This window comes from Pongo abelii, chromosome 5, assembly GCF_028885655.2.
Source record: "Pongo abelii isolate AG06213 chromosome 5, NHGRI_mPonAbe1-v2.0_pri, whole genome shotgun sequence".
Lineage (NCBI taxonomy): Eukaryota > Metazoa > Chordata > Mammalia > Primates > Hominidae > Pongo > Pongo abelii.
In genome coordinates this window covers 69,876,662-69,896,140 of record NC_071990.2, presented here as the reverse complement: position 1 = coordinate 69,896,140, position 19,479 = coordinate 69,876,662, and the positions used below count along the sequence as shown (strand labels likewise).

Here is a 19,479-nt window from a genome sequence, read left to right as displayed (position 1 = left end):
TCTGTCTCTCAGGTTCAAGTGATTTTCCTGCCTCAGCCTCTCAAGTAGCTGGGATTACAGGCATGCGCCACCACGCCCAGCTAATATTGTATTTTTAGTAGAGATGGGGTTTCTCCATGTTGGTCAGGCTGGTCTTGAACTCCTGACCTCAGGTGATCCGCCCACCTCCGCCCCCCAAAGTGCTGGGATTACAGGCATGAGCCACCGTGCCCTGCCTTGTTTACTTTTTAATACAAATGCTGGTGTACCTGGACTTTTGCTGTATGCCAAGGAAATTTATCACTTGCTGTAACCAATAGAGGGAAGTGCTGGGAACTCCTTAGCTATCAAAATAGCTATATCTGGCTCAACACTAATAATTCTTGCCAGAAGGCAGATTTATTCCACTGTTGTACATAATATGTGTATCTTTTAAGGGAGATTTACTATTTGCTATGGCATAATCTTCATAACAGCTTTATGTATTATGAAAAATGAGATTATTCAATGATCTTTTGACTGAAATTGATTTGGGATGTTTCTTTTTATGTCTCATGTAAGAAATCTTTGAGTAGACTATCTCTTGTCTCCCTTCAAGTACTATGTGCCCTGATTTAAAAACAAAACATAATGAAACAAAAGGGAAACAAAACAGCACTACTTCTGGTGGGCTGACTTGACAATAAAGTCACTTTGCAAAGCCAAACTTCCTTAATGTCCAAACATCCATTTATAATCAAATTCTGAAGAAAGAACAAACATATCTCACGAAAGTTCTAAGAACATTACATTAATTCTTTTGTTAAAAAACAAGTCAAGGAACATGAATAGCTGGGTAGCAAACACAAAAAGCAATTGATAGTTATTCTGTTCTTACAGTGTCTCAGCATCAGCATGTTCTTTCCACTTCCAGAGGTTCATCAAGCTCCCCACGAGCTGTTGATGGACATCTTTACAAGTAGCTACTTATTCCAAGTCAATGTCAAGGTCATTTCACTACTTTGTTTTTCTGACTTCATATTATTGACTTTCCCTTTCTTGTTTATTACACTCTGTTTTATTGGATTAAAAAACAAAGCACAGACGATGTTTTCCCTGTTTTACTGATGCATCATTATAGGGACTACTAAGGCTAATATATAGAGATTTTCGCTTTTGAGAAGCAGTGATATAAGATCTCTTGTCACCATTTTGATGTGAGATAGTCATAATACACCTGTTGGCCAGGAAACAAAACAAAACAAAACAAAACTGAGCCTATTACGTTGTTTTTAGCTTCCTCCTTGTCCTCTCACCCATTTCATAGTCATTAGTAGCCTCTCTCCTAAATTGCCACATTGCAGGATTTGGAAACTGACACTAAGTCTAGTCACAACCAAAGACTGGCCAACTGGCCCAATAATGAGACCTCTGTCCACTTCTATTTCTCCACCTCCGGTCCTAATCCTACTGATGTGGCCATAATGTCTGTGAAACAAAGGAATGGGGATAGACTCAGTGTTCTCTGACCTGTCTTCCATTCTATTACTCTAATATTTCTAAATTTAAAATTTCTTTGAAAAAGAATGCATTATCTGATACCCAGCAAGGTAATTTCTTATTTCCTTTTTCAAACACATCAGTTAAAGTACAGACGTAGTGAAATCTAGTCTGATCATCTTTTCCTGAAGAACTGAATAAATATTTATAACTAAATAATCTAGCTTTTCCTGGTAAAGGAGACACAACCAGGACAAAATTAGATTTTTCAGATGTGAAGGCTTTCAAGCTCCTCCTTTTTAGATTAAGAAGTTGTTGTACGTTTTAAAGAGAGACATTAGTAATCGAAAATTGGTAATGAGTCTTTGTCAGATCATTACTTTTTCTATTATGCAGACATTTGATTTGGGGAAACCACTAAGAAAGTATATCTGTTTTAAGAAAAAAAATCCTAGAAACCAATGTCAGAAAAATAGGTACATGTTAATTTTCTGTTTGCGCCTCAAGGCAACCATTAAAGAAACACATTTTACAAAGGAAGATAAACTATGTTAGCAATGGTGCCTTCTGGGAGCTTGTCTCATGAAGATTTCTATCAAGCATATTTCTAGATCAGCATATATAAAATGAGAAACGTTTTGGTAATACCAAAGATTAATTTGAATGGTCCTTGCTAACCACTCCCAACTTTCAGACCTTCAAAGCATAGTTGCCAATATTTTTGGCTGACTATGAAATATGGAAATATAATTTCTGTAGGTTTCTCTTCAAAATCAACTCTTAGTTGCTTGAAGGAGATGTAAAAGAAATCCAGGTCTTTTCAGAACACACACACATATAAAATCAATACCTTCCACTGCCAAACTCCCAAATGGGACAATAGATAAGGGCATTTCTACACTGAATAATGATGTCAGCTTCATGAACCATTAAATGCTATTCAGAAGAAATATAAATCAAAAAAGAATAAATATTCTCCAGTAAATTCAAGGTCATTTTAATGGTTGTATAAATGTCACAATTTAAGTGCTAGATTCTCTGACACTTTTAGTGCCTCTGATACCTCTAATTTAGAAGGATTTGCAGAAGAAATTCTACTTGATTCTAAATGCTCCATTTTATTTATTTTTTTAATCTTAAAAATGTATCTGGGGGCAGGGCGTGGTGGCTCATGCCTGTAATTCCAGCACTTTGGGAAGCGAGGCGGGCGGAACATGAGGTCAGGGGTTCGAGACCAGTCTGGGGAACATGGCGAAATCCCGTCTCTACTAAAAAAATACAAAAATTAGCAGGGCGTGGTGGCAGGTGCCTGTAATCCCAGCTACTTGGGAGGCTGAGGGAGGAGAATTGCTTGAACTTGGGAGGCGAAGGTTGCAGTGAGCCAAGATTGTGCCATTGTACTCCAGCCTGGGTGACAAGAGAAAGACTATGTCTCAAAAAAAAAAAATGTATCTAGGGAATCTGGATGAATTAGTCTATATTAGTCTTAAATATTTGTCCAACACTCTCAGGAAAAAATGACTAGATTAGATTTCATAGTGCATATTTCTTATCACAGAATAGAATACTTCAGGCAAGATGGTATCTGGAAAAAGCATTCACAGCTATTTGAAAGTGTTTGGATAATTAATTGAATTTTATATCTGGTAAACTAAGAGGGGCTTGATTTTGGTGAATTGATGTGAGTTGTGCTGATGAAGAATAATTGAATTTTTGTAAAAAGCAAGTCTATATTTCAAACAAGCAGAAAACACAAAAAATAAAAAAAAAGACAGAATCTAGATCTTGCTTTCTCAGTCAGAATATTAAAATATTCTGTGCCAATAGTAATATTTATAATGCCTGGCAATAATATTTTTCTTTGACTTACCATTTGGAAAATCACTTATTTTAGGTAACAACTAAATTTAAGATTTATTAGATATTAAAATCACTGCATCTTTGAGTTCTTGTGAAATTAACATTAAAAAAATTACTTGATACCAGTAAATGCAATTTTTTACTAAACCTATAGGAAACAATTTAATATTTAAGATAAATTATGGCACAATTAAAATCTAGACTTCAAATTTTTTCTTTTTTAATAATCTGTAATAGATCTTTCACCTGAATTGATAGGCAGAGGGTCAAATATCTCAGGAGTAGCAAGGAACAGATATGTAACTAACATTGGGATATTTAGGAGACTTTAAGGCAATCTAATGGCATGTTGTAAAATGAAAAAAAAAAAAAAGAATGGTGAGAAAACATCACACAATAAGGTGAAGGAAAAACAATAAGCTATCAAGGTTGTCTCCTGAAAAGAATCCAACCATGCACTTCCAAAGTTATTTTGACTGGCTCCTGCTAGGGGTTGCTCTAAAAACTCCTGAAAAAGCTATAAACTCTGATGGATTTTTGGATGAGACATGAGTTTGAAGAGGTTTGCAGGGCTGTGTCTCGCTCTTGTCTTCTGAACCAGGAGAGGGATTCACTTTATATCAACAGCAGCAGGCTGAGAGTTTCTGGATTGGTCCTCGCTCTGAAGGCAGCTGGCAGAGTGTCATTGTGGAAGCTGGTGCCAGAGTTAGAGATTGCTAGGGAAGAGCACCGAGCGATGTTTGGCAGTGTTGCAATCCAGACAAACCTCACAGGAAAGAGCTACACAATTTGAAGTGGGCTCTGTATTTAGCTACTGAGCAAATCAGACCCTGAATCTTCACTTTTAAGAAGACAGTTTTACCTATAGTAATTCTTCTTGATTTCCTATTCAAGAGGATCATTCTAAGCCAGGAAAATAAGTAAAGTTACATTCTTGTAATTATTTGTAATTTTTCCTCCGGGGGAGAAGAGTTTCTTATGTGGCCTTTTATTTTTTGAATCTCATTTCTACCATTGTTTCGTATTTGAACAAACAGCTCAGCTTTTTGTAATCATTAAACTCTATGCAATCTAATTATGAAATGAATGACTTTTCAGTTTCATATGTATTGTGACAGTTGATATGACAATTGATATGAATGAATTATGAGTGACTTCACATTATTAATATATTAAATGACTTTGCTGATAGCAAAGTCAATAAACAAAAAGTGAAAATCTGCCATTTACTATATAATGAAAGAAAAATATGCACTCCAGACGCAAATTTCAGTCCCAATGACTGTCTATTAGAATCCCTTAATATCTAAAGGGTCTATCACTTAATCTCTAAAATTGTTATACCTCTTTACCTTCAAATTACTTTTTACATCAGTTTGAGGAGGTCATATAAGCTTCTCTAAATTATATGTCATGTGCATGATCTGAAAAACATGTAGCAGCATTTCTTCAGCATGAGAATAGAAAGGAAGGAAAGGGAAATTATGTGTCAGACCCCAGGATCCCATGCCTTCTCAGGTGATATTTCATTTCAGCCTCATGCCATCCCCTTTGTGGCAGACATTATTTCAGTGTCACAGAAGAGGACCTTGAAGCTTAGAGAGCTTAAGTAACTTGCTCAAGATCATAACAATAACAAGTAGCAGAGCTGGGAATGGAATCAGGTCACTTGACTTGAAAGCTAGTCTTCATTCCAATGTACCACCCTATTGTCTTACTGAACAAAGAATAAGATAGTTTAAGTGAAGGAATAAACCAAAACAATTATTTCCAACTGGTCAGAAATTAAGTTGCTGTACCATAATTTCCAACCTTTTATGATTTAGATAAAAAATAAGATATGAGTTAATCAGATAAGTTTTCAGTTTGAACTTTTATTTAAGACATATTGAACCTCCAGTTATTAGTTTAACAATATTGCAAGGACAATCTAGGAGTAGCAAGGAGAGAAAGGTGAAACTTGTCCATCCACATATCCACATGTCTGTGTTTACCTACTCTTCTTCTTCTTTTTTTTTGGCAGAGTCTTGCTCTGTCATGCAGGCTGGAGTGTGGTGGCACGATCTCAGCTCACTGCAACCTCCACCTCCTGGGTTCAAGTGATTCTCTGCCTCAGCCTCGTGAGTAGCTGGGACTACAGGCACCTGCCACCATGCCCGGCTAATTTTTTTTTTTTTTTGCATTTTTTAGTAGAGACAGGGTTTCACCATGTTGGCCAGGCTGGTCTTGAACTCCTGATCTCAGGTGATCCACCCGCCTCAGCCTCCCAAAGTGCTGGGATTGCAGGCGTGAGCCACTGTGCCCAGCCTACTCTTCTTGACTATAGATAGAAGCACCATGCTGCTACCCAGAGTAGGGAACAGCTGGGAGGGCAGTGTGAGGATCCCACAGAAGAACTGTGGGTAACAGCAAGCAATGGTTTGATGTTAACTGGCAGGCATGACAGAGTTTGTCAATTTCTGTTACAAACTCTCTGTCTGAACTTTTTTACTGATGTCATCTCACCCATCTTATTTCATACTCTTGTTAACCCCTTAAATCTCTGCATGGACTAGGAGAACCATGTGTGAAAATCAAGACTGATGTAAATATTCATAATATAATAGCAATTTTGCTAAGTCAGGAAAGCTTAATCTGGAAGGAGAATTAGAATTTACATTTCCCTGCCTAAGAAGTGGGATGACTTTTGGGTCAAATGAGGTTGGTGATTTCTTGGAAAGGTGTATAAGAATATGCGCATATTGTCCTTGCCTGTGTGATGCCCATGCTTTTATTTAAAAGCAGTTTTTGTGCGCCTCATTCTCTGTTCTGGTAAAATCCAGGTTTATTTTTATACTTGCAGACATTATCCCATTTCAAGGTACTGCATGCTATTTTTTTTTCTTTTTAGAGATGAGGCCTCACTCTATCACCCAGGCTAGAGTGCAGTGGCTCAATCATGGCTCACTGCAGCCTTGACCTCCTGAGGTCAAACAACCCTACTGCCTTCTCCTCCTGAGTAGCCGGTAATACAGGTAAACACCACCACATCTGGCTAAATGATTTTTAAATTTTTTTTGTAGAGGTGGGGGTCTCACTGTGTTGCCCAGGCTGGTCTAAAAGTCCAGGCCTCAAGCAATCCTTCCATCTTGGCTCCCAAAAAAAAGTGCTAGGATTACAGGCATGAGCCACTGTGCCTGGCCCCACATCCTATTTTATTACAAATGAAACAACAAAAAAATCTGAAATGTGTTTCTTTTTGAACTTTCAATCAGGCTGACAAGGATAAAGCTCTTAGCAACTAACTCCCATCTTGCTTAATTCTTTTATTTATTATTATTATTATTTAAGTTTTGGGATAACTGTGCAGAACGTGCAGGTTTGTTACATAGGTATACACGTGCTATGGTGGTTTGCTGCACCCATCAACCTGTCATCTACATTAGGTATTTCTCCTAATGCTAACCCTCCCCTAGGCCCCCACCTCCCGACAGGCCCTGGTGTGTGATGCTCCCCTCCCTGTGTCCATGTGTTCTCATTGCTCAACTCCCACTTATAAGTGAGAACATGCGGTGTTTGGTTTTCAGTTCCTGTGTTAGTTCGCTGAGAATGATGGTTTCCAGCTTCATCCATGTCCCTGCAAAGGACATGAAATCATCCTTTTTTATGGCTGCGTAGTATTCCATGGTGTATATGTGCCACATTTTCTTTATCCATTCTATCATTGATGGGCATTTGGGTTTGTTCTGAGTTTTTGCTATTGTGAACAGTGCTGCAATAAATACATGTGTACATGTGTCTTTATAGCAAGCAGAGTGATGTATAATCCTTTGGGCATACACCCAGTAATGGGATTGCTGGATCAAATGGTATTTCTGGTTCTACATCCTTGAGGAATCGTCACACTGTCTTCCACAATGGTTGAGCTAATTTACACTCCCACCAACAGTGTAAAAGCCTTCCTATTTCTCCACATCCTCTCCAGCATCTGTTGTTTCCTGACTTTTTAATGATCACCCTTCTAACTGGCATGAGATGGTATCTCACTGAGGTTTTGATTTGTATTTCTCTAATGACTAGTGATGATGAGCTATTTTTCATATGTTTGTTGGCTGCATAAATGTCTTCTTTTGAAAAGTGTCTGTTCATATCCTTTCCCCACTTTTTGATAGAGTTGTTTATTTCTTGTAAATTTGTTTAAGTTCCTTGTAGATTCTGGATATTAGCCCTCTGTCAGATGGATAGATTGCAAAAATTTTCTCCCATTCCATAGGTTGGCCTCAGTTCTGTTCCATTAGTCTATATATCTGTTTTGGTACCAGTACCATGCTGTTTTGGTTACTGTAGGCTTGTAGTATAGTTTGAAGTCAGGTAGCATGATGCCTCCAGCTTTGTTCTTTTTGCTTAGGATTGTCTTGGCTATACAGGCTCTTTTTTGGTTCCATGTGAAATTTAAAGTAGTTTTTTCTAATTCTGTGAAGAAAGTCAATGGTAGCTTGATAGGGATAGCATTGAATCTATAAATTACTTTGGGTAGTTTTCATGATATTGATTCTTCCTATCCATGAGCATGGAATGTTTTTCCATTTGTTTGTGTCCTCTCTTATTTCCTTGAGCAGTGGCTTGTAGTTCTCCTTGAAGAGGTCCTTTACAATCCTTGTAAGTTTTATTCCTAGGTATTTTATTCTCTTTGTAGCAATTGTAAATGGGAGTTCACTCATAATTTGGCTCTCTGTTTGTCTATTATTGGTGTATAGGAATGCTTGTGATTTTTGCACATTAATTTTGTATCTTGAGACTTTGTTGAAGTTGCTTATCAGCTTAAGAAGATTTGGGGCTGAGACAGTAGGGTTTTCTAAATATACAATCATGTCATCTGCAAAGAGAGACAATTTGACTTCCTCTCTTCCTGTTTGAATACCCTTTATTTCTTTCTCTTGCCTGATTGCCCTGGCCAGAACTTTCAATACTATGTTGAATAGGAGTGGTGAGAGAGGGCATCCTTATCTAGTGCCGGTTTTCAAAGGGAATGCTTCCAGGTTTTGCCCATTCAGTATGATATTGGCTGTGGGTTTGTCTTAAACAGCTCTTATTATTTTGAGCTACGTTCCATCAATACCTAGTTTATTGAGAATTGTTAGCATGAAGGGGTTTTGAATTTTATTGAAGGCCTTTTCTGCATCTATTGAGATAATCATGTGGTTTTTGTCATTGGTTCTGTTTTTTATGTGATGGATTACATTTATTGATTTGCATATTTTGAACCAGCCTTGCATCCCAGGGATGAAGCCAATTTGATCAAAGTGGGTAAGTTTTTTGATGTGCTGCTGGATTCAGTTTGCCAGTATTTTATTGAGGATGTTTACATTGATATTCATCAGGGAAATTGGCCTGAAGTTTTCTTCTGAGCAAGCTCAAAATGTTAGAATCAGTACAACCTCAAAATGTTAGAATCAGTACAATGACCTTCTAAGCAAGCTCAAAATGTTAGAATCAGTACCCTGACCCTCCCTGCCCTGAGCTACTTATGAACTTTGAAATCGATTTATCTTTCTTTATGAGACCACTTGTAATGGCCACTTATTATGGTCATTGAACACTCTGACCAGAAAGCACAAAACATCACTTAGTCAATGCTTTGTCCTCAAATGTCATCAGTATTGTTTTTCTTTTGCTGCTTCAGTCATAGCTATCTAAAAAAAAAAAAAAATCACTAGGGTCCAGGATCACATCATTTGCTTTATGCCTCCATGTGCTTCATATGGTCCCAGAGAAGAATCAAACTCTCTGCTATTCACCACAGGCCCCACTCCATGGAAACCATATGCCCAGTAACCTTTCTCCATCTTCCTCTACCAGAAACCTTCACTTCCCTACTCTTCTAACCTCATTGTTCCCTTAGGAACCCATGAGTTTTGAAGTCTTTCATCACCTCCTCCTTCCTCTTCAAAGACCAACTAAAACAGCTGAGCCATCCTGCAGTAAAGGAAGGCACAAATATACCCTTCCATGCTAATGAGTCATACTCAATTTCCCTGTAAGTAGTCAAACCTGGATGTTCATGTAACTCTCTATCTGAGCTATATTATATGCAATATGGACTCTTTACATATTGTTGTCTAGTTATTTCATCACTACTGGCTTCATTTATTTTAATGATTTACTTTGGAATATTATTGGTTTTAGATTAGACAGGTAAGGATGCTTGTCTGTTTTACATATTCACTGCCATGTACATGTAAATCATTGTGTTTATCTGTACGCCTGGTGGAAATAATAAGACTAAATAGGAAATAGGCTAAAAAAGGGTGGGAGTGGGAGAAGGAAGAAAGAAAAGTTTTTTATTTTAAGCATTTTGCTACAAAATGACTTCACAGGTTTGGATACAGATTTTGGGACCTCATCTGGTGCAGCCTAGACCTCCTGCCAGTGCTTGGGAAAGAGAAAAGAGGAGCTTGGCCCTGTTAGTGATGCTACAGAACAGCCACAGGATTCTCACACACTGATATAACAAAATTATCCATTTAAGCACTTTCCTTTTATCCTTCCATTTAGTGAAAGAGTTTTATTGTAGCTTGTTTTGTATCACGATCTTGTGATTTTCCCCCTCTGACATAGAGCTGTAAGACTGTCTTAAAGCCAGGCACAGCCAGAGACAGAAAGATGAGAAGAATGTGCAGGCACCAAGAAAGTGGTTTCCTAGCAACAGTAACTATTTCAAAGGTTTCATAACTCTTGTGTCCTTCCATTTCCATAGCAATGCGGGGAATAGTAAATAGTATATTTTGTTATCTGTTTAATTCAAATGAATTCTAATCAACCAATGATGGATAAATGAAGAAAAGCCTCTATACTCATTGTATTCAATTCCGTCTTATTAGCTGTTAAACATATTAGCTTCTAAGATTTAGGTTCTGTTGCTAAAAGTATGTATCGTGATGAATCAGATGGCTTATTTTCTTTATTCTTATTTCCTCTTTTTGTCTTTTGTTTTTTTCTCCAGAGAGATTTAGTAAAGCAATTCAAAAGAAAAGTTATTCCAGAAGAAGAAACTGTATTTTCAAGAATATAAATTTTATAAAGTTTAAATATTAAGATTTTAGGTCTGAAGGTCAGAACAAATAATTATGCAAAGATTCCAAATTTTTTTAGTGTGATATAATTGGTTTGGCAGGACAGAGTAATCATTTCTCCCTTTTCTTCTGATTTGAAATGATTGTAAAATTGGACCCACTAGAAGCAAAGTCACTTTTAAAATAAATTAGGCTCCATGCACAACACATTAAAAATATCACAGTTATAGTATTTCACTTCTTTTCTCCTTCTTAAACTGCAAGGCTATATTCTTCCCTTGTGTAGACCCACCTCCTCCACAGAAATAATGAATATGGGTAAAGCCTTCTGAATTTGTATTGGGACAGTCATTAAAGACCAAATTATGTTAGTGTCTGTCAAAAATACATAGAAATAGAAATATATATATCCAGTCTCTAAATTAAAAAATATATATTTTACATTGCTTATATATTTTGAGAAAGAAAAGCCCACATGAATTTTAGTGAAACAAATATTTTAAAGTGAAGAGCAGTAGAGATAAAACTGTATTTCTAGGATCCAATTATAAATTATGAAGTAGATTAATAGATATAAATCACTACCTAATGTTTTACATATAGCTATCTATTCCATTTGCTTTGGTATATTTTTATGAAATTATTGTTCAGTGGAGACACAGAGGATATGGGAGATATTTCTCTTCTCTTGGACCATGGTAAAGTCAGGGCAACGTGATCACAAGTAATCTGAGATATACCCATTGCTAGTGTCAGGCAACATACCTTTAGAAGGTCAAAAAGAATTTCTGTGTTCCAAATGAGGCCTCCTATGATATCTTCCTTGGGATCTGTAAAATCCTTCTAAACAAAGTGTTTAAATAACATCTTCGTCTAGGAATTCTGAAGCAGACTTGCCCTATACCTGAAATCTGCTCTGTGTATTTACAGCAATGTTATAGGGTATTTTAAAGGTTCAATTAAAAAAAAAGAAATATGTGATTTGCCATTTCAGTGATGGAGATAAAGAGTGTTATGACACTCTGCTGTTAATTTATTTGCTATAAAATTATTCAACTTGAACTAAAAATTGAAAATGCAACAACAGAGATGTATCCATATTTTTATTTTCCATTAGTACAGAAAACATGTATTTAGAGACACCTACTTTAGCAGAAGCATTTATTATATGATTGATTTAATTACTTGTAAATCATTTTTTTTGACAGTTAATAGTCCAATTAGCAAGTATGAAAAAGTTCTGAGGGAAATCAAGAATTTTTGTGCCAAATATTTTTCTTCATGTAAACAGCAAACATTTGATAACTAGCCATCATAATATCTGCCACTTTAAAACCTGCATATTTTGGTGATAGCTTAAAACTATCTATCAAGCTTATTCTGAAGAAAAAGAGAAGCTTATATAGTGATGCAGCACTGTTGTACTCCTAAACACCTAAGGTATTAATATCTTTTAAAAACTGCATGTAGGTATTTAATCATGTATCTTACTTAAAACCTGAAATACTTCATCCTTAATCATCAATCAAAAACATATTATGTGTCTACTCATTTAGAACAATCTTATTACTTAATTATTAGCAATAATATTAATACAGAAGACCCATAAGATAGTTACAGTTGGAGAACATAAGCTAAATTATTCTTCAATTTCCTCTTAATTTCTACTCCTTTGGTCTATAAATAATTCAATACTTGGAAGATTTTTAATGCTGATATTCTAGGTAGAAATTTGCTAAGGGAATAGTAAGGCTTGGCAACTGTAAACGACATCAGACTTTTTAAATGGTAAAATACTCTCCTCCCCTTGCAATGTGAAGTTACTGTTTATTGGTTTTCATTGATTTTCTACATAGAATGTTCTTAGAATACATGTGGGTTTATTACGGACATCTGTATCTTATTAAGACATTTGTGCAGCCAACAAACATATGAAAAATAGATCACCATTACTGGTCATTACAGAAACGCAAATCAAAACCACAATGAGATAACATCTCATGCCAGTTAGAATGGCGATCATTAAAATGTCAGGAAAGAATAGATGCTGGAGAGGATGTGGAGAAACAGGAATGCTTTTACACCATTGATGGGAGTGTAAATTAGCTCAACCATTGTGGAAGACAGTGTGACGATTCCTCAAGGATATAGAACCAGAAATACCATTTGACCCAGCAATCCCATTACTGGGTATATGCCCAAAGGATTATACATCATTCTCCTATAAAGACACACGCACACATATGTTTATTGCAGCACTGTTCACAGTAGCAAAAACTTGGAACCAATCCAAATGCCCATCAGTGATAGACTGGATAAAGAAAATGTGGCACATATACACCATGGAATACTCTGCAGCTATTGAAAAAGGATGATTTCATGTCCTTTGCAGGGACATGGATGAAGCTGGAAGCCATCATTCTCAGTGAACTAACACAGGAACAGAAAACCAAACACTGCATGTCCTTATTCATTAGCGGGAGTTGAACAATGAGAACACACGGACACAGGGAGGGGAACATCACACACCAGGTCCTGTCAGGGGTGGAGGGCTAGAGGAGGGATAGCATTAGGAGAAATACCTAATGTAGATGACAGGTTGATGGGTACAGCAAACCACCATGGCACATGTATACCTATGTAATAAACCTGCACGTTCTGCACATGTATCTCAGAACTTAAAGTATAATAAAAAATAAAATAAAATAAAATAGCTCAGAAATATTGTTCTTCCCATCTGATAAATCAGGTAAAAGCCTGTGGTTATCTCTGCACATCACTGCAAAACTATAGGGTTTATACTCATACGTACATGTGTTTTTTTGCAATGTGCACATTGTAATAAAGTTCTCAAACAAGCTAGATAATGCAAAATGACAGAGTAGACTGTTTTCTCAAAATGACTAGCATGGCACTATGTCATGTGTGTTTTTGTCACCACTCATCCTTACAGTAAATGCTAAAATGACTCATAAACCTTATAAATACTCTCAGTGCTTGCAAGCATTCAAAATAATTTTCACACAGGTTGGAAAACAACATTTTGTTTCTAAACGACTCAAGTCTGAAATCTCTCACTGTCCTGGATGGATCTGGTGCTAGTTAGTGTCTCCATTCATGAAATAAGACTTATTTCTTCCCCTACTACTGACAGTGAACCTCAATCATGATCCAGAGAAATGCTGATACGGTAATACCTCTACAGTTCTTGGAGACAATCACTGCCTATCATGTCTCGCTGTATACATTTTTAGTATTTTTCTAAGAGTAAACATCCATATCAAAAGCAATAATCCATAGTAATCATAACCAAAACTTGGTATAGAGACAAAAGAACTAAGCATTCATCTTCAATGTTTTCTACTTAAAATAGTATTATTTAATATATGCGATGAGGGTGTGCTGTGTGAAGAAACATGAGTTAGGGAATGAGCTTAAGAACTATCACTGCATTATGCTCATGAACTGTGTCTTTAAAACTTATGTCTCTATGTCCTGTTATTCACTAGTTTTTCTAACAGACTTATTTATACAAATCACTCCATGTAGCTTCTCTTAAATCTATTCTCCCTGGCTTTTGACACCTCTGGTTGTGTTTTTCCTGGCATAGTCCCATCTGTTCTAACCTGTCACTTTCAGAGTGCTGGGGGCTCTCCCAAGCTGTGTCTTAAAGCATTCCTTCAGCTTTGATTCCTAAGTGATTGTCAATGGAGGAGACCAGCTTTAATCTGAACATCAAGATATTAAAAGATCATTCTTGTTAGCAAGGAAATACCCTTCCAACCAACACTGTTCTCTATCACAAGAATGCTTCTCACCTCTCTCCGAAGAATGCAGTGGACCATGACTATAACAAAGCCTTGCAATGAATCAAACACAGCAAAAAGTATTTGAAACAATATGGAGCGTTTATCTGTCATGGCCAGAACTGCAGACATCCACGTCAAAGCCAGAAGGGGCAACACCACGCAGGAGCTCCAAAGAGATGCCCTGTTGAGACCAAGAAAGTAACATTACGTAGCTGTACATCACACCCAAGGCCATAGCCAAACCCCCATTCACCAAAGCATTTTTGTATGTGGTTCCAAGACCATTAACTTGGAAACCACAAAGCAGATGACATTTGAGAGTCTTATATATTTTTTTATATACTATCCCACAATAGCTATAAAGACAGTTGCCAATTATAAATATTTAAATATACTCTCTGGTCTTGTATTAGAAAACACAATTTTTTTTTCATCATAGCATTTTCTCACATGCACTGTAAAAGATTTGTAACAAGAAGATGTAAATGATTGGGACTAACATGGCATTACTGGCGGTGGTGGCTGACAAAGCTGTTGTTGAAACTACTCCACACTTGGCACATTTGAGCGTCAAACCGCTATGAGGCTCACTCATCTGACTGCAAACAAACAGAACACCCACAAAAAGAACAAAATATTGAATTGTCACCAAAAAAAAGTTGCTGCTGCAATTTAGCTTTTAAATACGATTTCATGCAGAAAAGTATATTTATCAAAAACGAATGCTCTAGGTTGTTGTAAAGATGCATTTATACTACAAATTATCTTTGTAACATTTACCTTTTAATATGGGCCTTTGTTGCATGCAAAACATATTTCCATCATTACACCATAAATGGCCCTTGTGTTTATTGATCAAAGTTGCTCAATACACTGAGTTAAACATAAGCATGTGCTTCTGTAGACACACAGTGAAAACCCTTTATTCAGACCCCAATAATCAAACATGTGGGGACTCCTAGCTCTGAGGATGTTCATTGTTAATTGCAGAAGGCATATATAACTGTGAAAACCTCTTGAAATGTAAATAATTGTCTCAGAAGTCCAACATAGGAGGAAATGGATTTTAGGAGTCTTCAATTATTTGTTGAAGATGTAATTTTTTTCTCAACAGATCCATATTTTGAAATTTCTTATAATATCAATGTATCGTCCACATTTTAGGATGATCTGAATATAGGGGCCGATGAAATTTGATGAAATATTAGTTGATAATAAAAGAGTGATAGTTTTCTGCTTTAATAAAACATACTTCACATAATCATTAAGTTCTAAATATTATTTCTGAACATTTGTCATAGACTCCAACCTCCTAGCATTTAAATGGTCTATTCTTGTCTAGAGGATTTTGCACATAAATTCAGATTCAAACAATTCATACTCCATCTACTACATTACATTATATGGAAAAACTTTACACTTTACACACATTTTGCTTTAGAAAAGTGTACCTTGAAAATCACAGATTTATTAGAAAATAAAGCTTTTAGGAAAAACCAAAAAGAAATTACTTGAATTAAAAATTCCAAACACCTTGGAATAATGCTCTGCGGTGTGCATAGTCCATTCCTATGTGGTGTCTATGTGTAAAATGATTACTCTGTAGGTTTTCTTAAAGAATCGTATAGCGGAGTTGCATTACTATGTGTATAAGAAAAGTGGCAGAAGAGAGAAAGTTGTAAGATGCTCATAATTTAGAACTCTGGTTTATTTTAAATAAGGGTACTCACTTGTGAATAGTGCTGATATGAGATAATAAATCTGAAAGTGACTAAGTAAGTAGATTGATCAGCAGATCCTGTGAGAAAAATCAAAGCTTTCAGACATGAGTGTGGGGGTTGGGAATATGACACTAAATCCCTCGCTTTACTGATCCAGTCCAGGGTACATGTACTAGCCAAATGTGTCCAAACGTTTCAAAATAATATGTAAACATTAGTCTATCCAGCTTAGTTTAGGAATGCCTTAATGGACACGCCGATGTGTACATCCCAAAGGAGTACATAGACTAGAATTCTCCACAGTGGCTGCACATCTGCTGTCTATCTGGCCCCAACCACAAAGATTCTAATTTAATAGGACTTAGGCATCTGCCTTTTTTCAAGCTCCATAGATTATGCTGATGAACAAACAGGAACAAGTACCACTTCTCTAACTAAACATTTGAATTTCTTTAATCTTGTTAAATCTGATCAGATTAATATGAAAAAGGCATGGATTAGTTATATATTGTTTCCTTTATCACAGAAGATAGGCTGTATGGTGTTTACACTTCAAACACTGATGCAGTTGTCTTTCTTAATCTAAGAATATGTTGTCTCTAGGCTCTGAAACAAGATTGAAAGCCAAATATTACTAAAAAATAATTTTAAGTACATGGTGTAAGTATTTTAGTCCTGAAAACTGTGATTTAATCTAAGTATGGGCCTGTCTGAAAATAAATTTTAAGCCATTATTTAAAATGCTTATTTGTCTTTATTTGACATTTATTTGAGGCTAACTAGAAGATCTATGCCTACTTCCCTTAGTCAGGGCTAACTGTTAAAAACTATGCTTGATGTTAACTGGTAGGACACCTTTGACATTCTATTACTGGATGTGCATGAAGTAGAATAAAGATAAGTTACCTAGAGACATGTAATGTTTTTTCCTAGTTTATGTGACCACTAGAGAAATTAATATAATATGAAAAACACATAGTCTAGATGCTAAATTGAGTTACTGCATTGAAAAATAAGATCTTGTTTCTTTATTATAGAAGAAATTATGCATTTATAAAATTAAAAGTTCAAACAGTAAAAAAAAACTTGAGTTGTCCATACGTTTAAATTTAACCAATATATCCACCAGGGCACCAGGGTAGGATCACATTATAGAAGCAAAGTCACATTAAATAGAAAAACTTTACACACATTACTCTTCAGGTAGTTCTGTCTGCTCCATTTATTACTGTGGATCTTAAAATCTACAGGTTCTAGTTTCCCTTCTCCATGTTATTTTTCCTTTTTCTTTAAAGAAAAAAAGTCTGACTGATTTATTGTTAATAACATAAAATATTCCCTGGAAAGGAAATGTGCCAGCCTCTCTTTAAAAAAAAAAATCACATGAAACTTGTAAAGGGTACTAGTAAGTCAGTTTCCTTAGTTTCAGGTACATAAGACAAAGAAGTTTAAGGCAGTAGATAAGAAAATTCCACTGCAGAAAAATAGAGAAACTTAAATTTTCTGCTTGAGATGTTCTAAAAATATACATGCCATTTTTAATCCTGATTTTATTCACTCTATCATTTTATTTAAGATGTGTTGTATTTATAATAAATTCCTTCTTGGTAAACTAATGGGTACTAGGCTTAATACCTGAGTATAAAATAATCTGTACAACAAATCCCTGTGACACAAGTTTATCTATGTAACAAGCCTGTACTTGTACTCCTGAACTTAAAAGTTAAAAAGAAAAAAGAATTTCAGTAGAAAAAATATTAATATAGTTTGGGTATTATAAAACTTGTTAAACTATTGTATTATTTATTAAACATTCACTTATTAATTCCTTATAAATATTTACTGAGCACAAACTATATGGTTGGCTGTTTCTAATAACTGATTATAAAAAAGAAGAAAGGAGACAAAGAAACAGAAAAAATGAGAGAAGGAACATCTTGGTACAATATTTGGTTTTAAATAACAACCTAGTTGTAAAACAAATGCTTGATATATGTGTATATTCAAATAAGCTGAAATGATTTTTACAGTTAGGAGGATCGGTTGTCAAGTCGACCAATTAGTTTCCTGCTTAATGTTTCTTTAGTTAATTTTGATTATTTCTTCTTCACTGGGGACTGTTCTTCACTGTCCTCACTACTTTTCTGTGAACTAAAATTATTCAAGCCTCTATAGCTTCCAAACATTTCCTTCAATCACACTTTGGAATGGAGTACAAATTTCAATCTATATTTGCTTAAGCTAAAACAGTACTTTATATTAGAAATATAATTTGAAAACCCAAAGTAATTAATTTGTTAATTGTTCTTTTCTGCTTTGGACAGTAGCCAACATTCTGCTTTTATAACATAAGTTAACATTTCTGTTTCTCTAGCAGCGGCCTTTGAACCAGAAAAACACCCACTCAGTTTTGCCAGTGAAACATATGTAACTTCTAAGAATATGTTTAGAATAACTTATTTGTTAATATGTAGATTGGGATGGATAATTTCTAAATTCATAATACGACACTATTGTCATTTCTTCTAAACCTATACGATCTCTTATAAAGAGCTATATGAATTAAACTGAGCTTTACACATAAAATACTTAAATAAGAAAAAATAAAGGTATTCACTTGTTTTTAAAATTTTTTATTAAATTGTTTTTTATTAAATCCTCAACATCATATTTGTTTCAATGATCGCATCTCTTTTTATGACCTTCATGTCGTGGATGGTGGAATCATGGATTCTTGACTGATAGTTAGAGACCTTCAAAAACAACCTAATCTGTTCAGGTTGGCTTCTCAGAAGAGCAGCCACTGTTGAGTGAATGCTTGCTATATGTTAGATACTCTGATGTGTGCTTTATACACATATTTTCATATACTCTATGAGGCAGGAGTCATTTTCTCCATTTAACAGAAGAGGAGACTGAGATGCAAAAAGTAACATGCCCAAAGTCACATAGACACAGCTAGTAAATTGCAGAGCTTTATCTTAACCACTAAAGGGTCCCATTTTATTGTTGATGTTGTTTAAATTATGTAAGTTTGTACTACTAGCAGCAGAACTGAGTTTCTATCCCAGTACTCAGTCTGATCAGTATATTCTTACCTGATTAATCTGGACAGAAATAACTGAAGAAGCTTACTCCAATTTCCACCACATGTGGCATAATAACAAGAATAATTGTGTGAAAATTTTGTGTTCAAATGATGTAGAAAGCTGGGCTTGTACTACGTTCAAGTGTACATATTTAAGGATGTTACAGAAACTCGTCTGCAGTGAAAAAAGCCTCTAAATGAGAGAAGTGATCCCCCCTCAGGAAGAAACTTTCAGTCATGTTTTTATCACGCTATTGCATTTCTAATGTTTTATATAAATGATATCAAATTTTTATATTGAAAGCCATTAAATTTAGTCTTTTGCTAGGGAAAATAAAAACCCAGATTATCTTATTGTATAAATCATTACATAGGTTATAAGAACATAAAGGACTTAAAATCTCATAAGTAACTGATCAATTAGTAGGACTATTAAATAATACCATAAATTATGGAAGAAAAGAATATTACATGGGTAAGTTTCGAATGAG

General features: G+C 35.4%; 1 protein-coding gene across 7 annotated transcripts in view; it reads right to left on the bottom strand.

Annotated features, from left to right (window-relative positions):
- ADGRB3 (adhesion G protein-coupled receptor B3) overlaps positions 1-19,479 on the bottom strand; it is a 747,209-nt gene that overhangs the window by 35,122 nt on the left and 692,608 nt on the right. For 6 of the 7 annotated variants that reach the window (XM_024248975.3, XM_054557676.2, XM_054557673.2 and 3 more), the window contains 2 exons: positions 14,680-14,778; positions 14,189-14,360 (listed from right to left, as the gene is read on the bottom strand). In XM_024248975.3, the coding sequence (XP_024104743.3) occupies positions 14,189-14,360; positions 14,680-14,778 (271 nt within the window). The remainder of the gene's footprint in view (positions 1-14,188; positions 14,361-14,679; positions 14,779-19,479) is intronic. The other variant, XM_054557672.2, reaches the window with a different exon arrangement.